Genomic DNA, 15,382 nt, shown 5'->3' with positions numbered 1-15,382 from the left:
AAAAAACAACTTTGGCAAAGGGTGAAGTCTACAAAACATAGTCCACAGATATAGTTTTGGCAACATAAAACTGTATTGTGATCAAATCTTTCATCGATGAGAACATTTGCAGAATATCGGTAAAAATCCATCTCGTCTCATATTCTCACTACCAAATTTAGAAGTGGTTGTGAGTGGAAAAGCCGAGCGGATGCTTGAGATTTATACATCCGGTGAAATATCTGTCTCATTGTTATGTCTTTGGTACTAAGGTATGTTTGCGGACCGCCATAATTCCACAGAAGAAGAAGGTGAAAAATCATCACGACGCCATTTCAGAAGTCATTCATTGGCGGCTGAATTCATAGTTCAGGTGAGGACATTTCATTTATTGGTGAATTTTATTTAACAAGTTGTTAGTGTTTGGAGTACGGTATTCTGTACGATATTATCATGGCGTGTTTGTTTGACCAAAATTAGGAACGAGTTAGGTACGTTAGCACCATACCGTGCAAACGTTTCTTCCTAAAACTACTGTAGTATCAGCGGTAACGTTAGCATACTAACTAACGCAAATGGCTACCAAACTAACTTAGCTGGCTAGGTTATCAGCACCATTTGAATATCAGTTGGAGGTTTCAGACTATCGCCCAATGTTAGCCAGTTTTCAATCACATGATTTCGCAAAATATATATATTTATTTATTTAAATTGTAGTTAAAACAGTTAGCTTTGAGCATAGCAAGCTAACCAACGTTAGCTGGCTAAAGTGCGGTAAATTCAACTTTAGATGCAACCTCTGAAGCTAGATGAATATTTATATATAATCTTGATAGCTAGCCATGAATGATTAAATGGCAAGTCATCAATGTTAAACAACTGTTTGCTAGTTGGCCTGGTCAGCTAGCTGCGGAAGTAACGTTAGCTAACTAGCTAATGTTACGTCCGATAACTTGCTGGCGTATTATTCTCTTGCCGTATTAAAGAACGCTTATAATAATATCTTACTACTTTTGAAATTTGTCTGTCTTGCAAAGCTAAGTCTACACGTGGTTCTTTAATGAAATCTAAAAATATTTGATATATACTTGGTAAACAAACTGCTTGTCTCCTCTTCCAGGAATAACAACATTCTGATTTGAAGATGGTGAAAATCTTCATTGGCAATCTCGCCTCCGGCACCACGCAGGACGAGCTACGCACTCTATTCTCCGAGTATGGAAAGATCTCTGAGTGTGATATTGTCAAGAACTTTGGCTTTGTGCACATGAAGGACAAAGCCGAAGCGGAGGAGGCCATCAAGAACCTCCACCACTATGAGCTCAACGGGGCTCAGATGAACGTGGAGATGAGCCACGGCAGACCAAAGTCAACCACCAAGCTGCATGTCAGTAACATCCCAGAGGGTTGCACCAATGAGGAGCTGAAGACCAAGTTTGAGGCTTACGGCCCTGTGGTTGAGGCTGACATAGTGAAGGACTACGCCTTTGTCCACATGGAGTCTGTGGATGATGCCATGGAGGCCATCAGTGGGCTTGACAACACAGCCTTCCAAGGTGAACCCGCAGGCAGAAGAGAGCAGATAGTCTGTGCTCTCCGTAGTTACAGAATACACTTCCTTTTTAGATGGCATAAAGATCGTAACGTGATGCTGGATAGCATTTTGGTTTAATTTTGAGGTCAATTAATAAGTAACGGCAATAAGGTTGAGTCTTTTCCGTGGTTCCTTTATTCGGTTTCAACGTAACAGTGCAGGTGAACCAATTGATGCTAATATATAAGTATTTGCAATAAGAAAATAACTTTAGTCGTTAAGAAGCAGTGGAGCGTGTCAGAAGTCTACCGTCTCATGCGTCTCTTCTCTCTCCTCAAAAGGCAAGCTGATGAGCGTACAACTGTCCACCAGTCGCCTGCGCACGGTCCCGGGAATGGGAGCTCAAACCGGCTGCTATGTCTGTGGGAAACAGGGTCACTGGTCGAAAGACTGCCCTAACGGCGGTCAGAATGGCGGTAGCTACAGTGACCGCGATGACCGACCCGGGGGCGGCCCAATGAGGGGCAGGGGCTTCCCACGGGTTTTCAGCAGGGGTGGCGGTGGATACCCTAGTGGCTACGGGATGCCCCCCAGGGCTGCGGCATCCGACTACATGGGCGGGCTAGGGTATAGCAGAGCGTCCAGTTACCTGGGGGGGCCTCCCCCTCTGAGCCGTAGGCCTAGCTATGGCTCTGCTCGGGAGTACAGCGCTGATGCCAGGGATCGGTACAGTGGCAGGCTTCCGAGCTCCTATCCTGAGAGGGCATCGGCCTACGAGCGAGACCACTACAGCAGCGTTGACTATTACGAGAAGTACAGAGCACGGCCATACGGCTCAAGCTATTTTGAAGAGCGCCGCCTCGGCTATATCCCACCTCCCCCTCCCCCTCTTCCTCCCTCTCAAGGCTCTCCTCTAGTATCGACCCGTACGAGCGCCGCCCGCTACCACCCTCGACGGCCGCCTCGTACTACTTGCGAGACCGCAGCCCGATCAGACGAGTGGCCGTCGCCTCTGACAGCTATGGTTACGAGCGCTCGCGGCTGTCCCCGGTGTCGTCCTCCAGAAGCTCTTCATATGCCGTCCCGCGGGCCAGGGAACCCTACACCGATCGGGCACGCTATGCTTACTGAGCCACACACTGCCAAGGTGAGCCAACCAACTAGGAATACTAACCCATTCCTGTGGGTGAGTGTGTTCTGGAATGGTGCGTTCCATTTATTGTAAAACGGGTACTTGATGTTACAGTGGGGACTGGGATACTGTAGACTCGTGTTCATCTTTATATTTCTTCAATGAAGAACAAGAACTAAGACCCCACACACAGTGCTTTTTAAACCGGGAGACACCATCCCATTTCTCAAAGCGAATGCTCTGCTCTTTTTCTAGGTGTGTATGAAATGCCGGACTTTTCCTTTGCTCCCATTCCTCCTCCCAGCTGCATGGTTCCATCGAGCTGTGCCGCAAACAAACCTTTCGCGACTCGGAATGTGGTGACGCGAGAGTGACGCGGACGGAAATTGGCGTGTGCATCTTCCTGGCACCGGTGCCGGCAGACGAATAATCCTCTCCACTAACCAATCAGTCCACACCACCCCACATTCTTCCTTTATTTTAGTTGTCAGTTACAGAGCCTGTTTGCTATCGAAAACCACCAGTGTGGCGTTTCTACAGTTTGATGTTAATACTAGCTTAATTATACCGGCTTTCAAATCGCTTTGTTAGTTTGTGTGGGTCATGTTTTTTGTGGGGGGATTTTAAACGTGTTTTTTCCTCTCCCCCTTGTGATTTAATATCGACAAAGCAAATTGGCATCTTAATTTGCCACATTTTTTATTTGTCGGATTGAGGTGACCGTAGTTTAGAGAAATATTTATCCTTTTTGAGAAATATCTCGTTTTCATTTAATTGGTTTGTTCAACTATTAATTTAAAACTTCATTCCATGTATAGCTCAGTAGTCATTTAACATTTTTTTCCTTATTTAACCCCCCCCGGAAAGCAATGTAAGAGTAGGCGGGTATGAATATTCCCCAGAACTATCTGTGAAATTCATCCACTGGGTTTTAGAACGCTTTCATTTTGTTAAAGGAGGATGTTCTAAGTGTAGAAGAGAGCCTAAGCAGTAGGACAACAGAATATCTTGAGTTAATATCATTGAGATAGAGGACTCATCTTTGCATCTGTGCCATTATAGCATTTGTGGCTGCATGGGTAGCGCCATTGAGACCTCCATTTTGAGGTAGTCAATTCTCTTCACAATTGGCTGTTCCCTCCTGATGACCTGGTTGGACACGACTCCCAGCGGGGTCACCAGGAGGGATCAACCAATGAAGTTGGAAGTCCCACCCAGTTGTCTATATTAAAATGGTGGATGCCCTCTGGTGCTGCCCATGCCAGTACAGCTTTTGGCCACTAGAGGCCTCAATCATTCTTTGGTTAATATCTGCTGTCACAACATTGTCATTATCCCAAGACAACATTCCAGCTTTAGAATTATTTTGGGTGTATTTGCAGGGTTAAAAACAGTATGTGCGTTTCCTAACCAAAAATAAGCAATCGGTTGGTACCCATTGGAACAGTGCATGCTTAATACACTTCCAAGAGTAAATATTTTTGCATGATTAGGATGGTCCAGTCTGAAATTCAGATTTAAGAGGCTTGTTTCAACACTCTAAATATTGTTTCTAACAACCCAAGCTTTAATAATCCAAAATTGTCCTTTATTAATGTAATATTTATTTCTAGACATAAACATGTTGAATACAGTAAATAACATGAGCATAACTGGCATTGCTATCAAATCAAACCTTGTCACTTGCGCCGAATACAACAAGTGTAGACCTTACGGTGAAATGCTTACTTACATGACATTACCATTGAGATATAATGGGCTCTAGTCTGATCACTTTCTTGGGGTGCCTTAGTCTGCGTTGAGATGGGCAGCCCTATTCTGATATACAAAAAGAGCCGATGTGCAAAGATCTGTGATTGGTCAAAAGACAAATTTGTGGAACATATCAGAATTGGGCGTCCTGTCTAAACAGAGCATCTGTCTGCTCAGTTCTTATGGGAATTGTTGTAGTTTGTATATTTCCTACAGTCAAAGCGTGTACGTTTTATGCATTTTATTTTTTAATAAACCAAAATGTATTTTGGTGAAAATCCTATTTGTATTTATCCTCTCTTGAGACATCTGGACTTTTTCCCACATCTATACTTGATAATGCATTGACCATACTTTTCAGATGATACTTATTCAAACCTGATGATGGGTACTAAATCAAGAAAATTAAAGTAATTGTCCATTCGGCCAATCAACAGGTCTGATTTTGAAACCCGATCTGGTTTTGCCTTGTGAGGGGCTGGATAGAGATTATGCCGTAGGTAGCAAACGCCGGCAGAGAGGAGCCATTTCAGCCCTTCGGAAAGTAGTGGCATCAATCCAGTGAGTCCATCGTGAAAGGTACGAAGGAACATAGAACATTTAATCTAGCTAGCTATCCATTTTATGTTAGCCATTGCCGTTGCAACCAGCACAAATATTAAATGCAACTGTGTAAAATCATATGACCGTCATGCAACGCGTTTCGGATCTATTGTTAGCGTAGCATGCTCGTTGTGCATGCAGACACAGACGACACAACTTGCTAGCGTTGCCACAAAAGGTAATTACTAGCTTGTCTGCAGTAGTGTCGCTAGTTCTCATGCACGTTCCAAACGAGTACACGTGCAAGAATATGCTGGTCGCTGAAATTGTTAATGTTGGTTCGCGAGCTGAATGAATAGGCAATGTTCAGTTAAGCATAACCTCTGTTGCAAAAACAGCATTGTGATTGGGTAATAACTGGTCCTCCTACTTATGATCCAGTGCATACACTGACAGTGCATTTTTATTTTATTTAACTAGGCATGTCTGTGAAGAACACATTTGTATTTACATCGACGGCCCTACCTAAGAAACTCATTCGGGGCTGGGATAATCTATATATTAGGACAAAACACATGCCGACGATGATGCATACAGGGAGTCCTAAGACACGAGCGTTATTGATCAAACATGTAATACTTTAATAAGTTACTCAATATACTTTTTAAGTTCATAAGACTCCCTGAGCCAATTTTTTTTTATATATATATCAAATTATTTCCTATGTCTAATCCTCTTCCATTGTTCATATACTAAAGTGGGATCATCGCCATGGTGAAAATCTTCATTGGGAACTTGTCTCCAGACACCATGGCAGAGGAGCTGCGCTCCCTCTTCTCCCAGTATGGAAAGGTCTCTGAGTGTGACATTGTCAAGAACTTTGGCTTTGTGCACATGAAGGATAGAGCTGAAGCGGAGGAGGCCATCAAGAACCTCCACCACTATGAGCTCAATGGGGAGCAGATGAACGTGGAGATGAGCCGCGGCAGACCCAAAGCCACCACCAAGCTGCACGTGGGCAATATCAACAGCAGCTGCACCAACCAAGAGATGCGGGCCAAGTTTGAGGAGTACGGCCCTGTGGTGGAGTGTGACATAGTGAAGGACTATGCCTTTGTCCACTTGGAGCGTATGGAGGATGCCATGGACGCCATCAGTGGGCTGGACAACACAGCCTTCCAAGGTGAACTCACACAGGGCTTGGTTGGTCATTTGCCGGTGTGGTGTAGGTATCCCCCTGGTAATTAGAATGAGTTCTATTCACTAACAAAACTGGTGGGTCACTCATGGATAAATGTAAGTGGTGAAAGAGTAAGGGACAGTCAAGCACTGTCTCAAAATACATCCAACACGTTGTCCACATTTCCCCCAACTTCAGGCCAGCGTGTGGACTCTAGCTTTGCCTGCATTATTATACCTTTATTTCAACTAGGAACACAGACGAAGACCAAGGTCTCTTTTACAGTGTAGGCCCTACGTATACATGTTTACGCATACAGTTTAGGTACAATGATTAAAAAACTACAAGACAAACAAAACGATCACAGATGATACAAAAATTACAAATAGAGCAACGGAATTCATTTACTCATAGGTTATTCTACTAACAGCACAATAACTTGCATTACCTGAAACGGTTACAAGCAATACAAAAATAAAAATGCTCCAATAAATATTTAAAATGAGCAAGGGGGACAAGAGTCTCACGTTTAAGTTTAGTCTGCAGCCTATTCCATAGGCAAGGAGCGTAACAGGAGAAGGCAGCCATACCCAACTCTGGAAATCGCATGGGACTCGAGTGTAATCCATGTTTGAGACCTGGTTTTAGGAATTATAATTCAAATATTGAGTGGTGATAAATAAGGTAACTTACTCAAATGCCTGGAACGTGGAAAAATTGTCAGAGTTCACTTTCAGAGGAGTTCCAGGATGAATGTTATGAGGGTGGTGTTCGAATTCATGCCTGGCTTTTATCTGATTCCTTAGAGCATGTGCATAGAACAGTTTGTTGTATCGTGGTAAACTCTTGCGTTTTTCTTTTTTAAGGCAAACTGATGAGCGTGAAGCTTTCGACTAGCCGCCTGCGTACTACGCCGGGAATGGGAGAGAGGACAGGTTGTTATCGGTGCGGGCAGGAAGGCCACTGGTCCAAAGAGTGCCCGCTCGACACTTCGGGCAACTACAGAGAGGGTGCCGAGCCAAGCTCTGACCCTAGGTTCGGCTGTGGTTATCACCGGGGCTTGAATGTCGGCGTTCCAGGTTACAGTGGCAGTGATCCAGTTTACAGTGGAAGCTATTCTCCCGTGCACGGCTTTGGCGGTGTGCCCGGGTATGGCAGGGGCGCAGGCTATGAAAGCACATTGAGTTACGGGCTTCCGCCGGGTTACGGAATGAGCGCCGCCGAATATAGCATGGCACGGGTGTATGCCAGTGAGGCAGCGTACGGAGGCAGCAGCTGGAGCCACGGCGTGGTCCCAGCCTACCCTGTGCGCCGGTCATCGTATGAGGACCGTGATCCGTATGGTGCCGTGGACTTCTACGAGAAGTATCGGGCTCGCCCGTATGGAGCCAGTTATTTCGAAGAGCGCCGGTCTGTTCCTTTGCCCAGCCCACCGTTCCCTTCCTCCTCGGCCATAATGAGGGAGCGCCTGCCTCCCTCTAGCCCCGACCTATACGAGCGCTGTCCTCTCCCTTCTCCACCAGCCCCCCTCTCCTCATCCTACTCCCGTGACAGAAGCCCATTTCGGCGAATACCTACCGAGGCATACGAGCGCGCGCGCCTCTCCCCGGTGCCCTCCCTCCCCAGAAGATCGGCTTACGACATCCCGCGGGACCCCTACGCCGAGCGGGCGCGATATGCTTACTAACCTTTCTTCCTCCTGTCCAGGTGAGAACTGATTTAGCTTTCATAGGTTAGCGTGATTAAGTTCCCAGGGAACTAGTATTAATGTAAACACTGGGTGTTTTGATCGTTTATTTCAGGTTTTCTGTCTTGACGTAGATTGATAAGACATGCCCATCAAGCTTGTTGATCAAATAGAAGAGAATGCGTGCCGTAGAACTTAAATGCATCTTGTGGGTGACCATGTTACTATTTGGTATGCTCTTTTTTCAGGTATCGCGACGGTCAACCGAGCACGAGATTATCTTTGTTTCGACTCACGATGCATTTCGGTTATGGCCCGCAATCGTGGGACTGTGAAAGTGCAGACATTTAGCTTCTCTGTTCGGTATCTCTCGTGTGTCAACTGATCGCTTAGTAACGTTTGTATTTCCCCACTAAAAGCAGAATGTACATATAGTTTTTATTTTTTACAAAAAGAAATTGATTTGAATGTGAGTCCTGCAGTTATACGAAAAGTAGCACCAGTTGAATCATCCAATGCAGTTGACTCCAGGTAGCAGTTGTATGCATTATTGTGATGAATGCCATCATTTGCTAATTATGTTCTAATTCATTTTAAAACCATCGAAATACATGTGTATTATTTACACATTCATTCACAATACCTATCTAATTCTACTATACACCTGAGGTAGGGGCCGCAATGGACAAATGACCAAATCCCTCTTTTTGGCTGAATTGCACCTGTCAAAAAATCATTCACTTCAAATGTTACAGTATTATTCAAATTATGTGTGAATTAAATATTACACTTTGAATAGATGCTTAGTTTTAGAGCCTTTTTTTACCCCCCTTTTTCTCCCCAATTTCATGGTATCCAATTGTTAGTAACTACTATAATGTCTCATCGCAACAACTCCCGTACGGGCTCAGGAGAAACGAAGGTCGAAAGTCATGCGTCCTCCGAAACACAACACAACCCAACCAAGCCGCACTGCTTCTTAACACAGTGCCATCCAGTCAGCCGCACCAATGTGTCGGAGGAAACACCTGGCGACCTTGGTTAGTGTGCACTGCTCCCGGCCCGCTACGGGAGTCGCTAGTGCGCGGTGAGACAAGGAAATCCCTACCGGCCAAACCCTCCCTAACCCGGACGACACTAGGCCAATCGTGCGTCGCCGCACGGACCTCCCGGTCGAGGCCGACTGCGCCAGAGCCTGGGCGCAAACCCAGAGTCTCCGGTGGCACAGTAACTGAGGAGCTGCTTCTAAATCCACTTCTAAAAACTTGTGTAGGCTTATACATCACCATGGGATGGCCCCATGAACCCATTCCATCTTGACAAAATCAGTATTTTAGAAGTGGATTTGCCTCCATTTGTCCTGAATGATGATATGAGAAATATTTCTGTCCATCTGTTTCTCAATAAAGTCACTGTCTGAAAAGTTATTGGTCTTTTGATTCATGATTTCTTACCATGTTTTGTCCACCACCCATTCTTCTTTTGGACGGTAGTAGGTGAGCTTGGAAAGAGGTTGTTTTCCCCCTAGAATGTCAGCAGCAGAATGAACACAACTGCTCACTATTTTATTGCTCCTCAGTTACTCATGCATTATATTGGTAATTTTGTCCTGTACACTAGTTAGCACACCTTTTTATAGGTGGTTAATTAAGCAATAAGGCACGAGAGAAGGTGTGGTATATGGCCAATACACCACTGATAGGGGCTGTAATTACGCAACGCGAAGTGCCTGGATATAGCCCTAAGCCGTGGTATATAGGCCGTATGCCACTAACCTCAGAGGCGCCTTGAAATCAAATCAAATGTATTTATAAAGCCCTTTGTACATCAGCTGATATCTCAAAGTGCTGTAAAGAAACCCAGCTAAAAAACCCAAACAGCAAACAATGCAGGTGTAGAAGCACGGTGGCTAGGAAAAACTCCCAAGAAAGGCCAAAACCCAGGAAGAAACCTTGAGGAACCAGGCTATGAGGGGTGGCCAGTCCTCGTCTGGCTGTGCCGGGTGGAGATTATAACAGAACATGGCCAAAATGTTCATAAATCTCCAGCATGGTCAAATAATAATAATCACAGTAGTTGTCGAAGGTGCAACAAGTCAGCACCTCAGGAGTAAATGTCAGTTGGCTTTTCATAGCCGATCATTGAGTATCTCTACCACTCCTGCTGTCTCTCGAGAGTTGAAAACAGCAGGTCTGGGGCAGGTAGCACGTCCGGTGAACAGGTCAGGATTCCATAGCCGCAGGCAGAACAGTTGAAACTGGAGCAGCAGCACGGCCAGGTGGACTGGGGACAGCTAGGAGTGATCATGCCAGGTAGTCCTGTGGCATGTTTCTAGGGCTCAGGTCCTCAGAGAGAGAGAAAGAAAGAGAATTAGAGAGCATACTTAAATTCACACAGGACACCGGATAAGACAGGAGAAGTACTCCAGATATAACAAACTGACCCTAGCCCCCCAACAGCAGTAAAACCTTGAAATCAACCCTTGCCTTAACAGGAAGCCACTGTAGAGAGGCTAGCACTGGAGTAATATGATCAAATTTTTGGGTTCTAGGCAGGATTCTAGCAGCCGTATTTAGCACTAACTGAAGTTCATTTCATGCTTTATCCAGGTAGCTTGAAAGTAGAGCATTGCAGTAGTCTAACCTAGAAGTAACAAAAGCATGGATTTTTTTTTCTGCATCATTTTTGGGCAGAAAGTTTCTGATTTTTGCAATGTTACGTAGATGTAAAAAAGCTGTCCTTGAAACAGTCTTGATATGTTCGTCAAAAGAGAGATCAGGGTCCAGAGTAACGCCGAGTTCCTTCACAGTTTTATTTGAGACGACTGTACAACCATTAAGATTAATTGTCAGATTCAACAGAAGATCTCTTTGTGTCTTGGGACCTAGAACAAGCATCCCTGTTTTGTCCGAGTTTAAAAGTAGAAAGTTTGTAGCCATCCACTTCCTTATGTCTGAAACACAGGCTTCAAGCGAGGGCAATTTTGGGGCTTCACCATGTTTCATTGAAATGTACAGCTGTGTGTCATCCGCATAGCAGTGAAAGTTAACATTATGTTTTCGAATGACATCCCCAAGAGGTATAATATATAGTGAAAACAATAGTGGTCCTAAAACGGACCTTGAGAAACACTGAAATTTACAGTTGATTTCTCAGAGGACAAACCATTCACAGAGACAAACTGATATTTTTCCGACAGATAAGATCTAAGCCAGGCCGGAACTTGTCCGTGTAGACCAATTTGGGTTTCTAATCTCTCCAAAAGAACGTGATCGCTGGTATCAAAAGCAGCACTAAGGTCTAGGAGCACGAGGACAGATGCAGAGCCTCGGTCTGACGCCATTAAAAGGTAATTTACCACCTTCACAAGTGCACTCTCAGTGCTATGATGGGGTCTAAAACCAGACTGAAGCATTTAGTATATATTGTTTGTCTTCAGGAAGGCAGTGAGTTGCTGCGCAACAGCTTTTTCTAAAAATGTTGACAGGAATGGAAGATTCGATTTAGGCCGATAGTTTTTTATAGTTTTTTATATTTTCTAGGTTAAGGTTTGGCTTTTTCAAGAGAGGCTTTATTACTGCCACTTTTAGTGAGTTTGGTAAACATCCGGTGGATAGAGAGCCGTTTATTATGTTCAACATAGGAGGGCCAAGCACAGGAAGCAGCTCTTTCAGTAGTTTAGTTGGAATAGGGTCCAGTATGCAGCTCGAAGGTTTAGAGGCCATGATTATTTTCATCATTGTGTCAAGAGATATAGTACTAAAACACTTGAGTGTCTCTCTTGATCCAAGGTCCTGTCAGAGTTGTGCAGACTCGGGACAACTGAGCTTTGAAGGAATACGCAGATTTAAAGTGGAGTCCGTGATTTGCTTTCTAATGATCATGATCTTTTCCTCAAAGAAGTTCATGAATTTATAACTGCAGAATTGGAAGCCATCCTCACTTGGGGAATGCTGCTTTTTAGTTAGCTTTGCGACAGTATCAAAAATAAATTTTGGATTGTTCTTATTTTCCTCAATTAAGTTGGAAAAATAGGATGATCGAACAGCAGTGAGGGCTCTCCGATACTGCGCGGTACTGTCTTTCCAAGCTCGTCGGAAGACTTCCAGTTTGGTGTGGCGCCATTTCCGTTCCAATTTTCTGGAAGCTTGCTTCAGAGCTCGGGTATTTTCTGTGTACCAGGGAGCTAGTTTCTCATGAGAAATGTTTTTAGTTTTTAGGGGTGCAACTGCATCTAGGGCATTGTGCATGGTTAAATTGAGTTCCTCAGTTAGGTGGTTAACTGATTTTTGTCCTCTGACGTCCTTAGGTTGGCAGAGGGAGTCTGGAAGGGCATCAAGGAATCTTTGTGTTGTCTGTGAATTTATAGCACGACTTTTGATGCTTCTTGGTTGGGGTCTGAGCAGATTATTTGTTGCAATTGCAAACGTAATAAAATGGTGGTCCAATAGTCCAGGATTATGAGGAAAAACATGAAGATCCACAACATTTATTCCATGGGACAAAACTAGGTCCAGAGTATGACTGTGACAGTGAGTAGGTCCAGAGACATGTTGGACAAAACCCACTGAGTCGATGATGGCTCCGAAAGCCTTTTGGAGTGGGTCTGTGGAATTTTCCATGTGAATATTAAAGTCACCAAAAATTTGAATATTATCTGCTATGACTACAAGGTCCGATAGGGATTCAGGGAACTCAATGAGGAACGCTGTATACGGCCCAGGAGGCCTGTGAACAGTAGCTATAAAAAGTGCTTTTTTTTGTAAAATGAAATTTGCTATCGTAAATGTTAGCAACACCTCCGCCTTTGCGGGATGCACGGGGGATATGGTCACGAGTGTAACCAGGAGGTGGGGCCTCATTTAACACAGTAAATTCATCAGGCTTAAGCCATGTTTCATTCAGGCCAATCACTTCAAGATTATGATCAGTGATTTGTTCATTGACTATAACTGCCTTTGAAGTAAAGGATCTAACATTAAGTAGCCCTATTTTGAGATGTGAGGTATCACGATCTCTTTCAATAATGGCAGGAATGGAGGAGGTCTTTATCTTAGTGAGATGTCTAAGGCGACCATCGCCATGTTTAGTTTTGCCCAACCTAGGTCGAGGCACAGACTCGGGGAAAGACATGGGGAAAGCTGAGCTGACTACACTGATTGCTAGTGGCAGACTCTACTAAGCTGACAGGCTAGCTAACAGCCTGCTGCCTGGCCTGAACCCTGTTTCATTGTGGAGCAAGAGGAGATAGAGCCCTGTCTATGTTGGTAGGTTAGATGAGAGCACCTCTCCAGCTAGGACGGAGTCCGTCACTCCTCAGCAGACCAGGCTTGGTCCTGTTTGTGGGTGAGTCCCAGAAAGAGGGCCAATTATCTACAAATTCTATCTTTTGGGTGTGGCAGAAAACAGTTTTCAACCAATTATTGAGTTGTGAGACTCTGCTGTAGAGCTCATCACTCCCCCTTACTGGGAGGGGGGCAGAGACAATTACTCAATGCCGACACATCTTTCGAGCGAATTTATACTCTGAAGCTATGTTGCGCTTGGTGACCTCTGACTGTTTCATCCCAACATCGTTGGTGCCGACGTGGATATCAATATCTCTATAATCTCTACACTCACCAGTTTTAGCTTTAGCCAGCACCATCTTCAGATTAGCCTTAATGTCGGTAGCCCTGTCCCCTGGTAAACAGTTTGATCGCTGGATAGTTCGTTTTAAGTCATACTGCGGGTAATGGAGTCGCCAATGACTAGGGTTTTCAATTTGTCAGAGCTAATGGTGGGAAGTTTCGGTGTCTCAGACCCCGTATCGGGAGGAGTAGAGACAAGAAGGCTTGGCCTCAGACTCCAACTCGCTGCTTAATGGGGAAAACAGGTTGAAAGTTTCTGTCGGCTGAATGAGCGACACCGGTTGAGCATTCCTACAGCATTTCCCTCCAGAAGCCATGAGAAAGTTGTCCGGCTGCGGGGACCGTGCCAGAGGATCTATACTAATGTTACTATCTACTTACTGGTGGCACAGACGCTGTTTCATCCTTTCCTACACTGAAATTACACTTACCTAACGATTGCATCTGAAGCTGGGCTTGTAGCACAGCTATCCTCGCCATAAGGCGATCGTTCTCCTGTATATTATGAGTACAGCGACTGCAATTCGAAGGCACCATGTTTATGTTACTACTTAGCTTCGGCTGTTGGAGGTCCTGACGAACCACGTCCAGATAAAGCGTCCGGAATGAAAAAGTTGATTGAAGGAAAAATATAAAATATAAACGGTAATTAAAAAGTAAAAACCGGAAAGTTGTCAGGTAGCAAAGTAAGGTTGGCAACAAAACGCACAGCAACACGTCTTATTGCTATTATAAACTGGGTACCTACATAATTAGAGCAGTAAAATAAATGTTTTGTCATAGCCGTGGTATACGGTCTGATATACCATGGCTATCATCCAATCGGCATTCAGTGCTCGAACCACCCAGTTTATAATCCACAAATTGGTTTCTGAAAAGGTTCCTTCAGTGTTTGTGCCTCATGGGTAAATCGTGTTATTACATACCATTTGGTTAAGCCTACACATGGGTTTGATGATTTGAAATGCTGGCTGTGTAAATAATTATAATACATATAAAATCAAGAAAAGAATACACACCAACTTGAACTTGGTTTTGCAATATATTGATTTAGTATTTGCAGTACAGTGGTGATAATTTTAACCCTACATTTTTTTGTAAATGTTGAGTTTTTTTCCAAAGCCTTTTTTTCATTTGAATGTATCAATCCAAAGTGACAAGTGAAGTGCATGAACCCTTGGAAAAAGGTTAGGCCAGTGGTTCCCAAACTATGGGTTGGGACCCACTTGTGGGTCACGGCAGGGGTCCAAGTGGGTCGCGAGATTACCTTTTAGTTTTTTTTACATTTTCAGGATGGAATAACGTGTTCAGTGTAAACTTAAATGAATCAAATTAAATAGAAAGTAGGTAGAACAGATTATGGACCTATACATTGCCTTCGGAAAGTATTCAGACCCTTTGACTTTTTCCACATTTTGTTATGTTACTGCCTCATTCTAAAATGTATTAAATAAAACAATTCCCTCAGCAATCTACACATTATGACAAAGCAATTCTTGCAAATGTTAACATACCTTATTGACATAAGTATTAAGACCCTTTGCTATGAGACTCAAAATTGAGCTCATGTGCTTCCTGTTTCCATTGATCATCCTTGAGATGTTTCTACAACTTTATTGGAGTCCACCTGTGGTAAATTCAATTGATTGGACATGATTTGAAAAGGCACAAACTCAGCAAAAAAATAAATGTCCTCACTGTTGACTGCGTTAATATTTGTATGAACATAAGATTCAACAACTGAGACATAAACCGAACAAGTTCCTGAATAAAGGGGGGTCAAAAATCAAAAGTATCTGGTGTTGCTACCAGCTGCATTATGAACTGCAGTGCATCTCCTCATGTACTGCAGCAGATTTGCCAATTCTTGCTGTGAGATGTTACCACATTCTTCCACCAAGGCACCTGCAAGTTCCCGGAAATTTCTGGAGGGAAATCCTCTGAT

At 44.0% G+C, this 15,382-nt stretch overlaps 1 protein-coding gene and 1 pseudogene across 3 annotated transcripts; both read left to right on the top strand.

Annotated features, from left to right (window-relative positions):
- Positions 1-240: 240 nt before the first annotated feature.
- On the top strand, positions 241-2,987 carry LOC135516408 (RNA-binding protein 4.1-like; annotated as a pseudogene).
- LOC135516407 (RNA-binding protein 4.1-like) lies at positions 2,977-9,254 on the top strand. Of its 3 annotated transcripts, none has more exons than XM_064940689.1 (3): positions 2,977-4,976; positions 5,699-6,123; positions 6,987-9,254. In XM_064940689.1, exons 2-3 carry the CDS (start codon positions 5,712-5,714, stop codon positions 7,805-7,807), a joined length of 1,233 nt encoding a protein of 410 aa, XP_064796761.1. In that variant the 5' UTR covers positions 2,977-4,976; positions 5,699-5,711; the 3' UTR covers positions 7,808-9,254. The 3 variants fall into 3 exon arrangements, with proteins under 3 accessions (XP_064796761.1, XP_064796760.1, XP_064796762.1); XM_064940688.1 differs by having other exon boundaries at positions 2,977-5,572; XM_064940690.1 differs by having other exon boundaries at positions 2,977-6,123; positions 6,987-7,827; positions 8,056-9,254.
- The last annotated feature ends 6,128 nt before the right edge of the window (positions 9,255-15,382 follow it).

Source organism: Oncorhynchus masou, chromosome 27, assembly GCF_036934945.1.
Source record: "Oncorhynchus masou masou isolate Uvic2021 chromosome 27, UVic_Omas_1.1, whole genome shotgun sequence".
NCBI lineage: Eukaryota > Metazoa > Chordata > Actinopteri > Salmoniformes > Salmonidae > Oncorhynchus > Oncorhynchus masou.
This window is presented reverse-complemented; position numbering and strand designations above follow the sequence as displayed.

Excerpts from the sequence above, each read along its gene's own strand:
- LOC135516407 (XM_064940689.1), top strand. The coding sequence starts at position 5,712 with ATGGTGAAAATCTTCATTGGGAACTTGTCTCCAGACACCATGGCAGAG. Across the intron at positions 6,124-6,986 it reads GGACAACACAGCCTTCCAAG|GCAAACTGATGAGCGTGAAG; the intron begins GTGAACTCACAC and ends TTCTTTTTTAAG.